This window comes from Rhinolophus sinicus, chromosome 2 (genome assembly GCF_057876585.1).
Source record: "Rhinolophus sinicus isolate RSI-liver-muscle chromosome 2, RSI-T2T, whole genome shotgun sequence".
Classification (NCBI taxonomy): domain Eukaryota; kingdom Metazoa; phylum Chordata; class Mammalia; order Chiroptera; family Rhinolophidae; genus Rhinolophus; species Rhinolophus sinicus.
Window position 1 is genome coordinate 46978388 of NC_142502.1, and position 21858 is coordinate 47000245.

The 21858-nt window shown below is 48.1% G+C and overlaps 1 protein-coding gene across 1 annotated transcript; it reads right to left on the reverse strand.

The window, feature by feature from the left end:
* Window positions 1-43: 43 nt before the first annotated feature.
* NR2E1 (nuclear receptor subfamily 2 group E member 1) lies at window positions 44-20403 on the reverse strand. Its single transcript, XM_019734931.3, has 9 exons — window positions 19696-20403; window positions 14885-15030; window positions 11456-11543; window positions 9654-9889; window positions 8198-8344; window positions 5979-6075; window positions 5442-5591; window positions 5096-5201; window positions 44-1551 (listed from the first exon to the last, which is right to left on the reverse strand). The coding sequence occupies exons 1-9, from the start codon at window positions 19718-19720 to the stop codon at window positions 1389-1391; spliced, it is 1158 nt and encodes a 385-aa protein (XP_019590490.1). The 5' UTR covers window positions 19721-20403; the 3' UTR covers window positions 44-1388.
* Between the last annotated feature and the right edge of the window lie 1455 nt (window positions 20404-21858).

The following is a 21858-nucleotide window of genomic DNA, read 5'->3' on the forward strand; positions in this document are numbered from 1 at the left end:
AGGAGGCTAAGAAATCAGGAAGAGTTCTTTTAAATTTAATATATTTTTATTCTTTGTAAATACAATGAGTACAACCTTTAACTTCACAAATCAGTTAATTCACTTTGTACAAGAAAAGTTTTACTCATCCTATGATAGTCCAAGTGCTGAATATTTTTCCTCAGTGCTAGTACCTAACAAATCAAAATGTGAAAAGTACAGCAGCTATTTTAAAATGTTTGTTTCTACATTTCCATAAGTATAGATTCATACCAAAGGAGCAGCTTATAATGCAGGATGGTATATGTGTGTGTGTGTGTGTATGTGTGTGTGTGTGTGTGTATGCACGCACATGGGCACATTCAAGGCTTTACTAGAAACCAGTTTTCTGAAAGGCATTGAAGAGTCTCCGGCTGTTAGCAGTGGATCAGTCGAGAAGCCTTTTGGTGTTCATCTCCTTGAAATTCCTTCCGGCACCACGGCTGTGTTCATTTCCTGTTTCCTGTCTGTTGTGACTCCATGAAACACGAGCTTGGACCCCATTGCCTTTGGTTTCAGCACTATTTTAATGGGACAGCAGTCTGCCTCACTCAATCATTCATTTCTGCTTTATTTGGTTTTGCTGTTTTTATTCATCCTCCCTCGGCTTCTGTTCTTTTAGTAAAGCTCTTCTATTTTTGAGATGTTATCCAACCTGAAGTCCTGGTGAGAATCTCATTTTCGTCCACCAATTCCTTTGACAAGGTTGCCTGGCCTATGGTATTAAAAAAAAGAAGAAGAAGAAGGAGAAACAACAAAAGAAAAAGAAAAGGAAAAAGGTAGAGAAAAAGCAAATCTCACAGCATAAGCTACCTTTCACTTACTAACTCAGTTCTGAAGGCCACTTAATGATGTATTATAATAGAAGGGAAACTTTTGATAAAACTTTTGATTTTAAACCTAACCATCATTTTTAAAATAAAGTCTCCATCGTAGATAGTTCTGAAGGCTGCTGTCTGATGTTACACACAGAGCTATTTTTGGTTACCCAACTTTATATGCTAGAAAGGAAAAGAAAGTTCTACTTGTGTTTCAGCAGTTGACAGTTCAGCGCAGATGTCCCGATGAGAGGCAGAGTGTGACGGCCTGTGGCAACCCCTGATTCGGCCCCCTCCCAGGTCACGGCAGCAGTGAATTCTCTGCTGAGGTGGTCCTGTTATGCGTTCCCCTTTCCTTCCAGGCTGCCCTACCCTGGGTGAGGCAGCACGTCAAAGCTACTGGAACTGTTTTGTGTCAACGGACATTTTTTCCTGGAGGCTCCACCTTCCTAGATGTATGCTTCCTGAAGGGTCTGTTAGTTGAGGCTTGTTCTCTATGGGTAGAAGTTCATCAGATACTGTCCCATCCTGAAAAGTGGGGACTTGCAGACCTTAGATATCACTGGATTTGTACATATCTGAAAGCAGTCTTGTAATTGGCACGTTGCCGATGGTTTTTTTGAAAAACACTTCTTCTATGGTTGATGGGCTAATAGAACGTAAAGCTGGCAAAAGCAACAGGAGTTTTCCAAAGCGACAGGGTTGAGTGGGATATCTGAAATAGGAAAGGCCGTGAAAGCAAGGTCATACCCATTACTAATGGGAATTAATATCTCATACTTGAACACACACCTTCTCCAGCACAATTTCCTGCCTGGGCCTCTTTAATAACATACTATCTCTGCAGCAGAGTCCCAGACAGGTACTAGTGCCCCTGAATGTTAAAGTAGAATAATTGAAGCCTGCAGAACATAAATGATGTCACAATCACACGGTGACTGTCTCAACATTAGCAAAGGGGGTAGATTTCATTCAGAGAAAAAAAATTTTTTTAATATTGTACTAAGTTTAGGCTAAATAATAAACTTAAGGTTGCCAGTGTAGAAAACAGCCATGATATGGATGAGAAAACTCGTGGTAGCACCCACATTTTCTGATTCTCAAGGCTCCTTCACAAAGCTATTTCCCGCAAAGAAAATGGATTCCTTTTCTAGGAAATTCTCCAAATTATTATTCAGGCAATATACTTAGTCACTCTCAGGAATAATTCCCTCCTTATCACACTGCAAATTAAAGACTCAGTTCTGTTGGGGGGCAATGCCACCCATCTTTTATGTCAACGAAATTGACATATAATTAAAGACGTGAGAAATTGCTGAACAATTTCCTCTCTTGATGTCCAACATACATCTGTGCTCAGATATGCAAGTTCAATTTTCTGCTGTCTTTAGATGCCTATGAGCCACCTCCTTGCTTCAGCCCTGATGCTTCTTCAGTCAGTAGCTTGGAATCAGGTATGCTTGCACTTCCACAGGGAGGGCGCCCTCCACGGAAATTAACCACCTGAAAGACTGACCTCTAGGGACACATATCTGTGACAACCAAGAGCCACACGGTTGCACAGCAGGTTGATGCTGCAGACATGGCAGAGGTCTGTCTGGGCAGCCACTGTGTTCCACTCAGTGCTAGAACTGACAGATATCAAAATTCCTTCACAGAAGTTCGGTAGAAGTTCGGTAGCGGAACACTGGGTATAACAGCTGATAACTCCACCCAGCAAATAACTCCAGGGCAGCAACTTTCCCACCTGTCTCCTGGCTTTGGGCACACAAGAGTCCCTCTCTTCAATGTGATGTAAGGCTTATAATTCATTCTGGGCCTCTGAGAACCTTACTTGGTTCTTTCACTGCCCAGCTTCATGAGCACCCATGGATGCTCTGACTGCTCAAAACTATTTTTATTTTTTAGAATATCTATGCCCCTAACTTCACCATTAGCATAAATAAGTAGAAGTTTTCTCTTCAGGTGTAAGTGTTTTGAGTCTGTCACAGAGTCATGTATTTGATCTTCAGTTATAACATATAGTTTATGTGAAACATCAATTCCTAGCCTTCTCATGTCCTAGATAATCAGGGAAGGAGCTTACAGAGCTGTAACAACGAACTCAGTTGGCAATGTTAACAATTAATGGACAATTAGCTCAGTTTGCTATGTTAACTTTTCATTTCAATTTCAGATTTTATTTTTCTAGACAGGAAAGTGCTCGAGGAGAATGTTCTCTGATTTGAAGGAGCTAAGAAATAAGGCATAGTCAGTTTTGTCACATGTATGACTCTAGATCTTAATATTAAATTATAGCTGTAGCAGATATCATGAAATAAGAATTCCATGTCAAAGCAGATGTGCTCCTTCCACGAATACTTTTGTTCTGAGGGTGGGAGAGAAGTAATATACTTGCCGTTTCTCTAAAATAGACTTTTGTTATTCGTGGTTTAATTTTCTCAAGTTGCCCCATAAACAGCTCCTGGCTCTCTCAGATTCTCCTTAATCACCTCTCTGGCACCTCCCACAGCACCTCTACCACCCCCTCTACTGGCTCTAATGAGCACCCTTCTCCTTGCCATTCAAAGACACCAGCTCATGTTGTCTCCTCCATTAATCAGCCTTTCCAGATTTTTCCTCACCGCTCCCCCACAACTAGAATTCATCTCTCCCACTCTCTTCTCTGGTCTGAATTGGAGTAACACTTCTACCTCCTTCCTGCAACGATAAGGGGCAGAGTCTTATTCTCTGGTGTCCCACAATGCTCCCCAGCGGCCCTGCCCAGAGCCAGTACTCAGCAAAGGCTTAACTGAATCGGTAACTGGATATCATATTCTTCCCGGTTTGATGTTCTTCAAACCTTAATGGCTCTAAATGTCAATTTGATATACAAATTAGTTTTTAGTGGGGAAATTATGTGCTGCTCTGTTTTATAATTTTGAACAAATATTCAGTGCCTATTACATACATTCTGAAATTTAGTGGGGATTTTAAATTTAAAAACCATGGCACTTCGGGGGCAGCCGGTTAGCTCAGTTGGTTAGAGCACCATGCTCTTAACAGCAGGGTTGCCAGTTTGATCCCCACATGGGCCACTGTGAGCTACACCCTCCACAACTAGATTGAAACAACTACTTGACTTGGAGCTGATGGGTCCTGGAAAAACACACTTAAATAAATAAAAGTTAAAAAAAAAAACATAGTACTTCAACTTAGAAAAACATATACATTTTGCACTATCACTCAACACTGTTCCAATAGTATTCCATGGACAGGAGACAGTTTTACTCATTAGTATTCAAAAAAGGGTTTATATTAACAATAAAAATAAGTAGATCCTAGCAGAAGTGGTATTACTCCAAATGGATACAGTTGACTTGGGGGTTCTCTGACCCCTCATACGAGGGAGGCATTAACAGCTTCTCCCCATCTGATTTAGTTTATTCCCAGCACAGTGTCTGTGGTGATACTGAGATGATAGTGACAGGCTTCCATGGGCTTCCCTTCAAGACCAAGCTAGAGAATAAACAAGAATAGCAACTCTATTCTAACTTCAGGTCTACCACAGACGTAAAACTTAGGAAGCTAGCAAGGTTCCACAGCTCTTTGAAAGCCTTGCTTTTTTTAATCTGGAAATGGAAACAGAAAGTCTAGACCACCTGGTGGACACGTCTGCTGGTGGGCCTGAGGAGCTCTGTTGGAGCCCCAGTGGCTGAGAGTTTCTACAAATAGACAAGAACAGTCTCTGCCAGGGGTCCCTGCTTGGCACGAAGTAACCTGGTGGGAGCTATGACTCAAAGTAACTCAACAGATACCAATCAGCAAAGCCAAATAGCACTTATGTTGGGGGTAAAAACGGATGCTCTAGAACATTCTCTGGTCCTTCTATTTGGGATTGGCATCCAAAGAAAAGCACTTGCCTTTTTTAAAGGATGACGTGAATACTCTACTATATCAACCATACCACTTTCGCCTTCGTTTTTCACCTTTCCCACATCTGAGTCCATTTATACAAATGTGTTCAACTGTTTTGACCGATCAGCTTGTATAGCCAGGTCAGCTGAAAGGTGCCTGGCAATGTTTTCGCTTTGATGATCTAATTTGATTTGCTCCTCTTACCCACCCTTCAAGATAGGTGAGGACATAGATTCCTACTAAATTAACTGGCTGGCAACAGAATAATTAGTCAGTGTTTGAACTGGCTTTTTACCCCCTACTCACACATTCACAATGGAAGCAATTTTCTTAAGGATGCGGTCAAGTCAAACAAGAGTCACCTGGTATGGATGTAGCTGTTAAGAGTTAGCTGAGCCTCATCTTGAAGAGCTGCGATGGCAGCAGCATTCCGGAAACTTCTCAGTTCAGAACCACTGTGTGTAGGAACTAGAAATGAAGACCAGGAAACCGTGATAGAAATGTAGCTGGGGAAGCAGCTCGCAGAAAGCGATGGCCAGCAAGAGAACACACAAGTCCCCACGCCTATTGAAATGGGGCCAGACTGCATTTGCAGCGCCCTTGAAAACCATCTCCTCTTTTTGCAAAGGTCAGTCTGGACTGTGAGGTGGCTGAATTAGTGAGGCAAAACGGGGGATGGAGAAGAGACAGGGGTTTGTGGCTGCTTACCAGCTTTGAAAGTGACGATGCATTTTAGACAGGCAAATTCAGTAGCGTCTAACCGGAGTTGTCTAAACCGAGCCACCACCTCTTGTAGAGCCTGTATTTCAGATATGATCTTGTTCAGTTTCTGGGAATCTGTGTTGTCACCATTCATGCCTAGAATAAAAATATGGAATAAATGCTATAATATGAAGGCATTTTCATAATTTAATATTGATTTTTTACAAAATCCTGCATATCAATATCTATTCAATTGTCACTCTGAGATATCTGATTCCATGTAAACTGGCTATATTGTATGAAAGTTAATATAAAATCTTCTCTTGAATGATAACAAACACAGTAATTTGCATTTAAATAACAATGCAAGCAGTCATGAATACAACAAAACAACATTATTTGCATTTAAATATAGATTTATAAATGACAGGTATACTCTATTGTTCAGTAGGAATTTGTTATTCTTTACATGTTGTTCTTTTTTCAGTAATGTATTTTTATGGTAATTTCTACAACAAAGTCATTAAATTGTGCAATTCTTACCAGATACAGCCAGTAGAGTGTTAGCATCAACCGGAATGGCCCATTGTGCTATTCCTAGAACAAACAGTTCTCTCCAAGCATCTTCCAAAAGCATCAGCTGTCATACAATAGATGTATAATATAATATAGTGTGTAATTTATAAATTTATAAACAATTTCAATATGTAAATTTCCATTATTTTAAAAAGTGTTTTAAATGCCTGTCTTGGTAATTTTTCCTCTGAATATTCTAGCTTTCCCTTGTTTTCCTTTTTGAAAAGGTGCCTATAGATAAACATTTGAGAGTCAGCCATTCCAATCCCCCAAAGTTGCTTCCCTTGGGAAAGGGTTTACCCTTCTGGTCCTCCCATGCATTCATTCCTGACCACCTAGAAACTTCTCCCCAAGACCCAGCAGCTCAGCAGACAGATTCCCCTTATATAAAATGCTTATATTATCAAAGTTGAGGATTCCAGACTAAGCTTGAAGATCTGGGTCCCCATCTTCCTGGTGGGTGTAGGGGTGTGTGTGTGTGTGGGAGAGAGAGAGAGAGAGAGAGAGAGAGAGAGAGAGAGAGAGAGAGAGAGAGAGAGAGAGAGATCACTAATTCCCAAGACGCATGCAGGGAAATCAGGGTGTAATTATGTTAATCGGGTTTTGCTGAGTTTACCTCATCTCACTGCCTGATTTTTCTGAGACTCATAAGTGGACAGCATCAAGGTGCTTGTCATTTTCATTCTAATAAAATGTGCTACTGAATATTTAAAATGAAAATCTGGCTCCTTTTCCAAATGAATATACTGGATTCCACTTCACTGCAGTTTGCTAGTTGTTGAAGGGTTTCCACCGAAGGGCTGAGTGGCAGACAGTAAATAAATTTTGTTTGGATTAAAGAGTCTACAGATACGTGTTTTGAGAAAAAACAGCCAATTTACACACACACACACACACACACACACACACACACACACAGAGTAAATGCTTAGAGCCAACCAGTAAACCTGATCAAAGATAGACCCTAACCATCTTGAAAAATCTTCTTTTGAAAAATCTAAAAATTCAGCCAATTCTGGATGATTCATATGAAAGGATTTCTATTTGGAAGCTAAGAGCTGAATTGTGAAGGCTTGTAACCAAAATCAAAAGGTTTAATTTTCAAAAAGCTTTATTTTTAAGTTTTATTGCATTAAGTACAAAAAATAATAGTTTAAAAATGCAAGGTAAACAGTATCTAATTCTGGCCATGTCTGAAAGTCCAGATCATGAAAAAAAAGAACATTCCATGCTAGAAGATTAGATGTTTTCAGCACACTGCCAGGTTTCTCTGTAGGAAACGTACTTCATAGTAAGAGGCAATATTATGTTTTAATTAGGTATAAAATGAATTAAATAAATCTTTTGTTTTAGAACTACTTATTAGGCTTTTGGGAAATTTGTCATTAATTTCCACGAATGCACTGATAACAGCCGATGACTATGAACACTTCATTTTCTTTCTTTCCCCTAAGGTTGGAAAAATTCTAGCAGAGGCCATTTTTGATGTTCCTAACAACAAAATTTCTGGGTTTTGGTTCGATGCAATTTTTAGCAGCACATACTTTTACTCAGAATGTCATTTACAACCACAGAATTATGCACAATGTCTATTTGTTTGCAAAATGTCTAAAAGTACTTAAAGAATCAAGGGAGAATGTATCCTGCAGGAGGTGTACAATGCACCCTTTAATTTCACATGCTGATAAATCAGTAACCAAAACTGTGAGTATCTCAATGGAAAATACAAAGCTGTGAATTTGGAATAATGAGACTAGTTCCAAAAATCTTAGAGGAGAATTATCACCTTCTATTTCTCTCAGTCCCAATGTTCTTAAGAAAACATTGTTTTAACAATTTCTTTTTAAATCATGGAGATTTTTTAAAACTTGTGATTAAATTTGATGTTTCAATTAAGCTAAAAAAAAACAACAACCCCAAAACGATAATGTCCTTTTATGTTTGTTTATCATAGACCGGATCCAACTTTCCAAAAACAGCATAATTATATTTCTTAGTAAGGATTCCATAGCTAGATGTTTTGAACCCATAGAAAGGAGCTAATAAAAATACTTTCCTCATTGCTGTTAAGAACTGATGTGTGGCCTCGGGGATTTATCCAGGTAACCTCCAGTTTCACAAGACTGACGACTGTTGCCTCTTCCCAACCTCCTTCCCACAAGACCTCAGGGCCCTCTTGGTCATACCTGGTCTTGCAAAGACAGGGTGGAGAAAGCTGGTACACTCTTAGCCCACTTGATGCTCATAAACAGAAGCCTGGCAGCTGATTCACACACTGACTCTGTGGCCACTTCATAGAGATACATTGGGGTCCCATTCACTTCATGGGGGTACTGGGTAGGGAAGAAACAGAGACACCAGGAAATGAGGAAACCACAGCTTGGCAGGAAGAGCCAACGTTTAAATTTTCTGATTAAAACAAGGAAGGAGATAGGAATTTGGATGTTCTGTTAAATGGTCAGTTGCCATAGAGGGATAAAAGCCAAACATCTATAGCTATCGAGTTTGGGAAACTGTTGGGAGAGGCCTGTTTACACTCTTTGTGGGCCTGTTCCTTCCAGAGGCTGCATCTGGCTTCTCTGTAACCCTGCAGCAAATTTTCCTTGGGCTGAGCCAAGTGCCAGGCCTGTCTCCCAATTTAGACAAGAGCTGCTTGCATTTGTATAAATAAAAATAGATGTGAAAAAAAGTATAAATTAATAGGCATCCCAAACACAAATATGCATATGAGTATTTTTAGAAAGGATTAGTATATTATGGAAATATTTCAATTAGACATCTTAATCATTCACAGAGCATTCCCATTCATAACTGACAACATATTCATAACACTACTTTCCCAAGCTTATTATATACACATCAAGGGTAAGAAAGCAATATTAAATATTGTGTGTATGCGGGTGCCCAGGTGTCTGGCTTCCCTGCCGTGTGGGGCTGCAGCTGGCCCTCCTCTGGGGGAGATTGGGAGCCCTTCTTGGCCTGGAGTGGGGGTTTTGGGTAAGTACCAGCTGGAAACCTGGAGGTTAGTCCCTAGGTGGCAGCCTTTTGAGGTAGGTCTGGCTGTGGCCCTGCTAGTAGAGGCTCAATCCTGGTGTAAATCCATGTGACTCAGAAGAAAGTGAGGAGAGAATGGGAGATGAAGCCAGGTCCCTCAAATTGTCCTAACAGAGTGAGCTCCTCCTTTAAGGTATGGAACCATAGCTTTCCAAGAGAATAGACCCCTGAGATTTGCAACTCAGGGGCTCTTTTGCCAGCTATAGGCAATGCCTTTCTTCTAAAAACAAATGTCTGTTCTTCTGGTCTCCTAGGCTGCCCTCTCAGTTCAAACAGGGCTCTGCACCAGGGCATTTTTCAAAGGTTCAGGTCCCAGGGCTCCACCTCAAACTTGCTGAAAGGGGCTCTCTGGGGGATGGGTCCAGGAGTCCACAGTTCAGAGAGTGACTTTGCTGCACACCAAAGTTTGAGCATCCCTGTCTCAACAGGGAAGAACGAGATGCCCAGAGCTCCCTGCAAGGCCTGGCCCAGTACCCTTAGGGGTCTCTCCATCTTTTGTCTGACCCCATCCCAGCTCAGAAGGAATGGCTGCCCCCCTCTGCACCCTCTGCTCAGCACCAGACTCCATGAGCGCAGCAAGCCACTGACCTTGGGCGTGGGCTGCGCCAGGCTCACGAGGGTCTGCCGCTCAGGGGTGGCGGACACCGTGGCCAGCTCCAGGCCATGCGGCTCCAGCTGCGTCACTGCGGTGAAGAAGGCCGGCGCAGGCAGCGCGGCAGAGGGGAAGTGCGCAGCTGCCCCGTTCTCCTCCTTGTGTCCACGGAAGTAGAGGGCCACCTGCTTGCGGATGGTGGACGTCCGAGGCCCGCGTTCGTGCTGCACCGCTGCAGAGACAGACAGACAGACACACGGCCGGGATCAGAGTCTTGGAGACTCTTAGCCGCTGCCGTGCTGCAGGGCCAAACGCCACGTCCGGGCAGGCAAGGTAACCCGAGAGGTGAGAAGAAAGGAGAGGGAATGTGAGAGCCGAGGGCACTCTGAGACGTTCTAACTGCCATGATGCATGCATTAGGAAGTCAGGGCCGAGAACAGGAGCCCGGCACAAGGAGTCAGGCTAAGGACAAGCCTCAGGCAAGACTAGATGTGTTCTCTGTCCTGCTTCCGTTCAGGGCTACCCCCACCCGCCCAGGGGAGGTCGCAGGATGACAGCGACCCTCTGGGAGGCACTACCTAGGCATCCTCGTCCACACCCAAGACGAGAGGGGGACACTGCGCACAGCCAGGCACTACATCTCTGCGCAGAATTTTCCCGCTCCGCCCAAGGATGACTCCCCGCAAACTCCACGCGGAAATGGCTTTTGGCGTCCGAGGGCACCAGGAGAAAAGGACCTGAGCTCGGGGACGTTGGGGAATGGGATGTGGGAGAGCCCGTCTGGGAGTTTGCTGGAGAAAGGCTTGGGAGATGTGACAATTACCACCAACAGTTTAAACAAACAAATTAATTCAGGGCAATCTTCCGCTCGCCTAGCTTGACAACTTGTCAATACAAAAGTTCAACAGGTTGGACGCTCCCTCCTGCTTCCTGCGCCGCAGAGGAAAGAGCTCTCCCCAATGGGCGTTGTGACTCCTAGGGCTGCGAGCCCGGCCTCCGCCACTGCAAACTTCACTACGCACCCCGTGTGGACTCCCCATTCCTCCCTCTGGGCTGTTATCCCCATCCCCGCCCGGCCCTGGGGCGCCCTCGCCAGGCCACCACGGGACACACCCTTGGACTGCGCTCTTTGCCCAAGAAGCATCCAGAAGTCCTAGTTCTTACTGCGAGTGTTTAAGAGCCTTCTGGGAGTTGGGTTCCCGAGGCACCCATCGTCCTCACCCTACCGCTCCAGCCCCTTTCTGTAGAACCCAGAGAAAACCCCGGAAAATCCCAGATCTCCACAATGGCCGTCCTGATTTTGGAATCAGTGAATTTGCAAACGGACTCGAAGTCCCGCGTGCTCCTGTCTCTGCCCTCCCTGTTCCAACACACCGTCTTCTAGTTATCACGATTTCCTCCCCGGACACTATCCAGACTGAGATCCTGCGAGAGATTAAAGGGCTTGGGGGTGGCCCACAAAAGGGCTGCAGGGAGAGGCGAGAAGAGGAATTAGAACGCGAGGCAAGATACACGGCGCGCGTATCCCCAGCAGGGTAGGAACGCTGCCTACTTGGGGTGGTTGTGAGGCACAGGTTCCGTATGTGGGCATGGGCCTTGCCCTCCGTGGTTCAGTGGGGTCGGGAGGGGACTCATGCCGAGATCCGGAAAGATACGATTGAAAGCTCCAGGCCAATTCCCAGAATCCGGAAAAAAGTGGAGATGGTTTTACATGCATAGAAGAAGTACATTGTACTTTCTGTACATGCAATTTACTTACTACTCAAACATTAAAAGAGTAAAAAGCTGTACTGATTACCATCTTTGTTCATGTTCACTTCCAAACACTTCTTCAGCCGACACGCCCTGCACTGGTTTCTGTGCGTCTTGTCCACCGGGCAGCCTCCCTGGAACAGAGCGCAAGCGGTCAGCGCCCCACCCCTACCCCAGCCCACCCGGCCTTTAGACTGGAGACACGATGACGGTGCTGGGTGGGGGGAAACGGCGTAGAGGCGGGAAGAGACCCCGCTGCCCACACAGGAGTCGCAAACCTGGGTCTGCGAAACGCGAGGGCCTTGGGCACAGCAGGGCCAAGTAGAGAAAGGGCCTGGGATTCCCCGAGCTACTTCAAGAGGACCAGCCCCTGATCCTATGAAAGCGGACACGGAGAAAAATGCTTCTCCAATCCGGTGAAGGGTCAGAGCGCCTGGTTTGCCTGACTCTGCTGTACTGGGAGGAGAAGCTCCCGAGGGGAACTTCCGCCAGTGGAGGAGGTGGTAAAGCTGGGGCGAGGCTTTTCAGGACCGAAGACAGCGACCTGGCCCCAGAGGAGGAGGCCGCCGAGCTCTACTGGGAGCTAGCTTCCCCTGGAGGTTCCCCACCACAGCGCCGCTCCCGCCAGCTATTCTTTCCGCTTTTAGGTCTTTCTCTACCTCTTTCTGTTACTTTCTGGGTGAGCCCATTTATGTCAGATAAATATTTCCCATTTATTCTTCTCTTCCTGTTTCCTCGCTCTTGCCTTTGTACTGAAAGCCATCCTTATAACCAGCATGTTGAGAGTTGTGTTAAAGACTAGCCTCAGCCCAGATTCATGGAAACACAGCCATTCCTGGAAGATGAGGCAGAAGTCGGAGTGGTTAGCAGGGCAGGGCCTACAGACGTGAGGATGAAAAGGAAACAGCCCAAAATCTAGACATGCCCACCAAGAAAATATGACCAGGAAGATAATGTGATGGACTGTCTGACAAAATGATAATATGGACTGAGGCTATTAGCAAAATAACTGAAAAAACAGGCAATTGCTGCCTTGGAAATATTTATCTGAGACACGTGTGAAAATAAATATTTTATCCAATGCAATGTTCTGGGGAAATGTTGGCCATTAAAATAAATCTACAAAGAAAGTTTCTTAGGGAATTCATTCTGTGTTAGATGACATTACTGAGGGAACACATACACAGATGCATACTCATATGTACACGTGTATTTTATACACAGAAAATACATAAGAAGTTTGGTGCTCTCTTGTGTTTATATGAGCTGCTACTTTTAGATTTGCAGTGAGAATAAAGTAAATGTATATTTTGCTTCATAATATCAACATTTTACATATGCTGAAGTTGGAGTAAATACATTTCCTAAAATATCCCTTAGGGAAAATTACATATTAGAAAACACAGGCTTATGGGATCATACCCCTCTGATTTAAAATATGTTGATTTATTTAAAATAAAGCTAGGGGAGAGACTCATAACACTTTCTAAATGTCCTCATTACTGTTTGTAATAAATTGGAATATTATTTACCTAATCTTAGAATAAAAGAGAAAAAGGAAATAATTTTTGGTTCCTAAGTAAATTCTTCAGGGCATCTTGGCTCGTTAATATAATAGCTCAATATAAAGAGGCTTAAAGAACTTATTATTAAACGCAATCACATGTCTGTCTTCAAATGTTATCCCCCTAGTATTCTGATAAACATGTTAATGCAAAATGGATGCCTTCATTAGTTTTTAAGAGTGTCTTCAAATCAGATCATATGTATATAAATATGGAGTCAGAAAGAAAGATGAGCGCCTCAGCTTGGTCCATTTTTTCTTTCAGCAAGGAGAGGACCACCAAGCCTGATGAGCCTATTATCAATCCTTTACAAGTACTTGGACTGACATCAATATGTTTGAATTGATAGCCAACCCCTTTGAAAATATGAAGCATAACATCTGAGATTTTGATTCCCCAATTCTGTGCATTGCATAAAAGTAAAAGATAATTTAAGTAGAAGCCTCCTCAAATCTAATGACCCACAGTAATACCATATTCCTGTGGAGCTATTGGGATACAGTCCTGTGTGTATATAACGTGATGTATCCATATGGTGAAGCTAGAAACTGATACAGAGCTGTGAACCCAGTTAAACAGATAACAGGGATGGAGAGTTCCAAATAACTTATCCAAAAGCAGATGTCTTCTTGTTTTTGTTGATCATCCAAATCTATCAGAAACTGATAGAAGCAGACGTGGCTTCAGAAAAATATAGGATAATTCACTAGCACCGGACAATATATGTATATATATATATATATATATATATATATATATATATATATATGCCTAGCTGGACCATCAGCCTTAATGTGTCTTTCAGAGCAAAAATTAATATAAGACTGGGTCTAATATAATATAATATAATATCGTGTCTTATATTAATTTTTGCTCCAAAATACGCATTAGTGAAAAGGTTTTACTATTTTGTTATCAAAGGATGACTTACGACTAGTACACTCTCATAGGATGTTCAAGGTGGTGGCTCTGTACTGAGAGTCTGTGTGCCTGGCTAAGGAGAAGGCAAAATGTGGGACCAAAAGGCTGATTGCCTAGGTTGAAATGAGCTTATTGTTGAGCTGAAAACTAAGTCAAGGTTCTACTCGCTGTTCTGGAAGCTTCGGCTCACACTCAGCCCATGCCCTGACTCCCCTGTCTCTTTCAGGTCTGACTGCCCAAGACCAAAATACAACCAACCAGGCACATCTTCTAAGCAGAGAGAGAAGATATGGGAACCTGGGAAAGGGTTCAAGTTGCTCCTTCCTTGGGAGCCCTTCTCTTCCTGCTCCCTCTGCCATTTTCTGAGAAGGCCCAGCTAAACTCATATAGGTGCTGAAGTCCACTGCTCACTTCCAGAGCAACCGTACTTCTCCGAAGTTGAAAGGGCACAGGCCCTCACAGAGCCCATTCTCTCTGTTTCAAGTGGCCAGCACTCACTTTGGTTCTCAACTTTGAGTGGGATGCCCTGTGCCTTTTACTTCTGCCATCCCAGGCAGTGGTCAGGACACTGAGGGCAGCTGCTGCTGCGAGTGGCCGACGTGGTGGACAGGCCACACAACGCAGCCTCTTTCTCCCGCTTACACTTGAGGTTTGGATTCTTAAGGTCTGTAAGTCCCCTGGGCTGGCTTTATAGCCACTAGTGGTGGGCCTCACCCAGTGTCACAATCTGCAAAATGGACGCCTTAACGATTAAAAGTGGAAGGGGTGGGGCGGGCACTAGGATTTCAGACTTCCTACTGCGAACTCATCTGTCTCCCCTAACCTTTCCTCGCATTGCCCAGGGGAAAGGCCTCCGAGAGTTGAGTCAGGAAGAAGGGGAGAGGAAGAGAGAGGTCAAGGCTTGGTCTTTCCTGAACAGCCTTGAAACTCAGAGGAGGCCTTGGCACGAAGAAGAGGGGAGGCAGCAGAAGGGAGCCTGGCTAAGGTACCTGGTTTCCAGATTTGCAGACGTACGTCCTATTCCTTCGGATACTCCGTTTGAAAAACCCAGAGCAGCCATCGCAGGCGTAGACCCCGTAGTGTTTCCCCGAGCTGCGGTCGCCACACACTTTACAGGGGATATCTAAAATGCGGCCTGAAATTGCCGGAAAGACAGGGAAGGGGGGGGAAGGGGCGAGAGGAGAGGAGGGCGGAGAGGAGGGAAGAAAGGGGAGAGGGGGAGAGAGAGAGATGCTAAGCAATCTGACCTCTGAAGGGATTAGCACCGAAGCTGCGGTAAAAGCAAATAATGAAGTGATTTTATAGCCAAACTTTTTTTCCTTGAGCAAGTGTCAGTTTCCTACAATGAGCATTATTCATGCACCGCTACATGTATTTGGGTCTCCTCTAATCGCCGAGACCCATTTTGGAATAAAAGATTACAGCAGGACGGGGCCGCAGCGCGGCCCGCCGCTGCCTTTCTGCTCCGCGGAAAGTTTGGCCGCCTCCCTCCCCGGCTCCTGCATTTAACCGAGAAAGTTGTTAGTGAGCGCGCAAGGAGACAAACTTAAAATACAAAGGGGAAAAGAAGAAAAACAAACACGGTTGGAACCAGGGATGGTAGCTGGAAGGCAATGGAGTTTTCTCTGAGCTACCGGGCGGTTGTTATTCTCAGGATTATTATTGTAATGCTAATACTAGGGTTATTAATGATAATAAGGGTAGTAGTAATTGCCCAACTTTCGCTTTACCTATTTTAAAAAATATTTGGTGGATCGCTTTTGAGAAATTATTTCTTCTAGGAAATAAAAAATTATCTCCAAAGTAACTAGCACCGGGCTAGGAAAGTGAATAGAGGAGAGTAAGGCACGTGTGTGATTCTATGGCAGGTTCGCGTGGGCCAGCACCCCGTGTCCCTCCACTCCCCAACTTCTTCCTTAAAGACTTCTCCCACGAGAGCCTCTGTTTTCCCACCGCTCCCCGAGGCTAAAGTTTTAGAGTCTAGACTGCCCCCCCTCAACTCCCATTGGGCTCAACGGTCGCCTGGTTTAAGAGAACTTTCCTTGAAATCCCCTTAAGCCTGGCGTGGCCGCGGGCCCTGGAGGAATGCGCGGGAGGAGATAATATTCGAAAATTCAGTAGGGGAGACCTATTTTTCTCTAAGGTTCAAGAGGCCAACCATCCTGAAGTGGTTTACAGGAACTTGGAAATCTTTCCTCCCGCAAACAAAGCGAGTATTACTTGAATAAAGTGTTAACTTAATTAACACCTTAATAATTATGATTACAATAGTATCTAGAAGTTAATAATAATTAACTTCTTAACATTTAATTTTCCTGTCGCTACTCTTCGAGGGCCTCCAGTCTGGGCCCGGGGGACTCAGGACTTGGTGAAACTCTACAGCTGCCTCTCGGAGCGCTCAGGTTGGGGACCGCTTTCAGGCTGGGGTGACGAGAGGCTGGGGTGAGAACCACTGGCCGAGGGGAATAGGAAAGGTGAGGGCGCGGTGTGGGGTCAGCCCCCGAGGCGTCAGAGATGGGAACTTGCTCGTGGGTTGGGAAGCATCTGGGCGCGTGCGCACCCCCGGCGCGGCCTTGGAGGACTGGCGACTGGGGGGAGGGGAGCGGTTTCGAGAGGGGCGGGAGAGCAGGGAGGACGCGGGCAGCCGGGGTGGGGAGGAGGCTCGGTACACACCAGGCTCGGCCGGGGTAATTACAACCCCACCGTAGCACCTGCCTATAGAGCCACCAGTGACCCGTCAAAAAGAGTAGCATGGGAATTCGGATGGCGACAAAGGCCCGCTGGGGAGGCACGCAGCGCGGCGACCACCGCCACGGCGCCCCCTCTCCCGCAGAGTGGGAGGAGAAGTTGTGCGGTGGGGGAAAGGGGCTGGACAGAGCCCGGGGAGGCCACAGCGGGCCTTGTCCCTCACCCCTCCTCACCCCCGGGCCTGTCACTGCGCCCAAGGGAACTCAACGGCGGCCAGCAGTCCAGGACTCGAGCTCTGCTACACCGCACTCACTCTGGAGGCAGTACACTTGGTTTACATAATTTGCAACCATCCTCCTCTGTATAACACACGCCCCTCTGCCTGAGTTGGGTCCCCACATTTGGGGTCCAGCAATCCCGTCGCCCCAGCAGTCTTCTTCCCGGGGGCACTTTTGATAATGCCAAGATGGGCGCGCGGAAGGAGCAGTGAGTGGTAGGATTTCTTTACCCCGCTTCCCATCCAGACAAGAGGCCAGGGACACACGTCTCTGGATATCCCCGATGGGGTGGAGGGAGGACCCGACTGGTGCCCCCCAGGGCCACCAACACTGCGGGTCGGTCCTGTTTCTTCTCTGACCAGGACAGATTAGAGACAGGCTACCCGCCTGGGGCGGGGCACAGGGGGAAGGGACGCGAAGATTCCGGAACCTAGAGGGTCTGCGCCTCAAACTCGGCCGCCTAGCTACTTTAGGGTGACTTGGGGTCACGAGACAAGCTGGTTGACCCCGACGCAAAGCGCCTCTCATTTAACAAGCCGAGCGAGCTCCGACGTGAGGCAAGCTGGAGTTTCCTGAGGCTGGAAAACCGTTCTTAACTTCCCTCGCCAGGGGGTCCCCTTGGGGCTTTTTGTGTGTCATAATTGCCTAAAGATATATGGCAGCTTCGATTACTGTAATTACCATCAGAGGCTGTTGAAAGAAGTTAGTCTGGGCCGCAGAGGTGACTGGCCAGGGTCTTGTTACCACCCAGGCGGGGCTCCCGGCTGACTGCGCTCTGCTCTCCAGCCGTGCTAGGCCGAGCGAGGCGGGGGCTGCAGACCTCGCGGCCTGGCTCAGCCCTGACCTCGCCCGCTGCGCGCCGACCTCCTCCCGGACCCCGGCCCGCGTGCTACAGGTTTCGGGCCCGGCTGCCGCCACCGCTGTGGGAGCGCCTGGCTGCAGCGGCGCCACGGGCGGGGCCTGCGGTGCTGCAGACCTGAGAAACCTCCGCAGCGGCGGCCGGACCTCAGCCGGGGTTCCAAGCTTCCGAGGCCAAACTCTGCCTCTTGGGAAGCTGGAAAGCTACAGTTGCCCGGATGCGTCCCTCTGCCTTTCCCCCTAAAAGCCGGGAGGGTCTGCCCGCCTGCTAGTCTCAGCACGTCGGCGGGCCCCCAGCGAACAGAACTTCGCGCCCGCCCATTCCCTCGCCTACGAGACCTCACCTTTCAAGCCCCCCCCCCCAACCCGGCGGCTCAGCACCCCAAACGGGTGAAAGAGTAGGAGATTCCTTACTTCCAGGGAAGGAGGCCAGGGCCCGTCACAGGGTGAGCTAGCATGAGGCCTGCGGAGCCCCACAGGCTTGGGTTTTTGCAATGAGGTTCCGAATGCAGCAAGAAAGGTTTCCTTCTGCACCTTCTGGGAAGGACCCGCGCACGCGGGAACATGGGCCATAAAAAGCGAACTCGCCTCCCTTCCCAGAGAGCTGAACAGCGAGGCCAGGGTAGGCCCGAGGTAACTGGAAACGCTAGTCCTCCTCAAGGGTCGGCTCTTTGGCGGGCCGCGTTTAAGATTCCTTCTCTCTTCCCTCAGCCCTAAATATAAACATTTCTCCTTTTCTCTTTTTTGTTCACGTTCATTTTACCCTAATTTTTAAAACGGCCACACTCACGCCAAAACAATTGAACAAAGTGAAAACGCAACCCACTTTTTTTAGGGGGGTCAGAAATTGTATCCCACCGAAGTGAGACTTTACTATCAGTCTTCAAAAATGTCTCGGACTCTCCCAACTTTCAAACACTCAGGACAATGAGGGTGAGGGACGGGAGGAGGTGGCTGAAGAAAGCACATAGCGTCAAAAATGCTACAGGCGAAATATAGCACGGGCGGTGTTAGAACTCCCGGACATGGGATTGCGGGAGCCGCCACTCCCAGCCTTGGACCCTGGAAACGGCAGCCCCGAGCCACGGGAAGGCGGGAACTGAAATGTCCCCGGGAGATCCGAGCATTGCGGTCGCGCCCACCCAAAGCAGGCTCTGGCCTGCACGTTCTCAATTCCGCAGGCTCAGGGCACGCAAATGCCCTCGCACATCCACTTCGCCCCGCACTCGGGCGTCTAGGGGCGGCTGGAGGTCAGCCTTGGCTTGGCGTGAGGAGGGCCAGCCACCAGCTAAGCAAGTGTGAGAAAGGAGAAGCGCGCTAAGGGAACAGGCCGCACACTCCTGCCTCTGCCAGGCTCGCTCTCGGAAAGCCCTTGGGATTAGGGATTTGGTCCTCTCTTTGCTACAGCCATTTGCCATACTTTAAATTCCCCAGTTATGACCTACGCGGATTTAGGATTAAGGAAAATGTGACTTTTAAATTGTTTCTGCTTCCCAGTTTGCAGGATTATTTGAAATAGCTAGAAACAGGGTGCAAAGCATTCCATTCACAATCCGCTTTACGCAGAGTTGCTTCTGCGCGCCGGAGCTACCCGACAGGAGTTTTGAGAGAGCGTGTTATTGTGCTGCCGCCTGGAGCTGCGGCCTAGTTCCCGCCCCTGTCGCCCCCTCCTCCCCGCACTTGGCAGCTAAGTGGAGGGAACTCGCTGGACTAGTGGGCTGCATGGGTCCCAACTTTCCCACCCTACCAGAATCGGGGGGAATCAAGAGATCCAGAGGTAACGAAATTGTTCTTCCCTCACCAGGAAACGTTCCGACTCACGGTCTACAAGGAGCTGGGCCAAAGCTCACACACGCCGCTGGAGTACCTCTCCCGGGCTTGGAGCCGCTGCGCTCGGGGCAGGACCTCCCAGGCCTCCCCGCCCTCCTGCCCTAGGCTGCGCGCCTGAGCCCCGCCGCAGCCGGAAAGGTACCCACTTGTTGATCCTGCGGGCTTGCTCATGCTGGCGGTCTCAGGGCGGAGCGGTTGGTGGGCGCTGCTCGATTCCCGGCCCACAGAGCCCGCCTCGCTGCCCGGCGCAGCCGCTCTCCAGCCGCCCTCCAGCCTGCGAGGCTCCGGGGCGGGACAGGTGGGTGTCGGTCGCGCGCTGCGCTGCTCCCCCGCGACTCAGAATTCGTTCCACAGTGGAAATTTAAGCATCCTTAAGTTTCTTCCCGGCTCTTGCAAAACTGCAGCTGCTGGGAATGTTGCTTGATATGGACACACGCATGAACAGACAAATGGAGAGACGGACAGGCAGATCGAGGAAGAAGGGAGAACAGCAAGAGAGGGGTATTGAAGGACAGAGATGGAGCCACAGAAATGGTCTTCCTACGGAGCAAAAAGGGCAAAATCCCTCTCTTTCCCCATTCCTGTCTCTCAGTCTTCAATTTTCCCCTCTACATTAGGCATGCAGGGTGTAGACAGATCCCTGCAGACCGCTGGTCTTCTAAGGAAAGAAGAAAAACACAACCGCAGTCTCAGCAGAGGGGCTCGGCGCTGCTCAAACCCGAGTGCCGAGTGGGAAAACTAGATTGCTGGGAAGTCTTCCGAGGGAACAGGCGGCCAGGTCTCGATTTCCGGGGAGAGCCGCGCTTGCAGCAGCAAAGGGTCCCCGAAGTTCATTACCCCGTGACTTTGTGCTTGTCGCTGCGGGCTGGGTCCCCTGTAATATCTCCAGAGGCGCTCTGACAGGCAGCCGCGGGGAGGGGAATAGGGCGTCCCTGGCCCACTTAGCTTTTCCCCCAACTCCTGGCGGGGTCTGACGTCAGCCATGTGCGGGGAGGGGATGAGAAGAGGGAGGGTGTTAAATGCTAATGATATTAATGAACCTCCAAGCGGCTCCCAAAGAAAATGCAGGCGCTCTCAAAGCTGACTAGTTAGAGCGTGTGAATATGGGAGTGTGGCTCAGTGCGAGCAAGACGGTGCTGCTCATGTAATAAAAATGAATTATTATATTTCATGGCAAGGGGGAAGTGGAGGGGAGATGGAGCTTTCTCGAAAAACGCTTCCCCCTTCTCTCCTGAGTGCCAGACAGTTTCCTGAAAGAAACTGGGTGGCTGTGTGTCTGTGTGTGATTGTGGGCGCTGGATGTGGCCATGTGAGTTCATTCTGGGACCTGTGCCCCTTCTGTTGGGTAAAACTTGGATCTGGCTCGAGGTGAGTAATTGTTCATTTGCAACTATCCACGGAAAGTTATAACTGAGGACTCTGTGTGGGGACTTGGGGTCTGTGATGGGGTCTGCCGGAGGCTTCGCATTCTGCAGCCCTCGCTCCGTCAGCTTCCGCACCAGCGGTGGGGAGGGTGCCTCAGGCTTCCCAAAGCAAAGCCCATCCCGAGCAGGGCGAAGCTCCCGTCGCCTCTATTTATCTACACTGGAGAGGCTGAAGGGCAAAGCTTTCCCTCACGCAGCTTGTCCCCAGCAGGCTTTGCTGACTCCCCCTCTCCAGGCCAAAGGACCCTGGAGAACCCCCATGCCTGGGCACCCTTCCCTCATTCTCACCTTCTCTCGATTTCTGTGCTTCTCGCTTCCTGATTCCTGCGCGGCGCTGGGAGAGCGCACGCCGAGAGAACGGTGAGCCCTGATCTCTAAGAGATTAATTCTTATTTAAGCTCTCCCAGCAGCTTGAACTTGTCGAACAAGAGCTTGCTAGCCTCTTCTCTGGGCGTGGGCCCAGCTAGAGGTCAGGGGTCACACCTCCAGCTCTCCAGCCCTCCAGCGCGCGTTCGGGGGGAGGAGAACCGAAGCCAGAACTCTGCAATTCTGCCCGCCGGCCCTCGGCCCCACTTTCTTCAGACTCGGTGTCAACCCGGACTTCGGATCAGAGTAAGTGTGTACAAGAGAGTGCTTGCTCGTCCACCACCACTCCCCAACTCTCGGAGCGCGCAGCCGCTCCTCCGCCAAGGCGTTTCGGGGGCGCCGGCGGTGCGCTCCAGTCTGCGGCCGCAGCACGTGACCGCAACTTTCTACAGTGGCCTGAGCTCAGCGTGGAGCGCCGGGCCGCGCACAGCACACACATCTGAGCGTGCTTCCGCTCTAGTGCCGCGCAGAAACCGGGACGCAGGGGCTGCAGCGGGGGCCACTAGCTCCTGTTACCTC

Bases quoted from the DNA above. Each gene is read 5' to 3' on its own strand.
- NR2E1 (XM_019734931.3), bottom strand. From the start codon at position 19,720: ATGAGCAAGCCCGCAGGATCAACAA. The intron at 5,202-5,441 runs GTAAGCAGCCAC...CTTCATTTCTAG, and splicing joins CATCGTCACTTTCAAAGCTG to TTCCTACACACAGTGGTTCT. The intron at 1,552-5,095 runs GTGACTCTTGTT...TTCCTATTTCAG, and splicing joins AACAGCTACATCCATACCAG to ATATCCCACTCAACCCTGTC.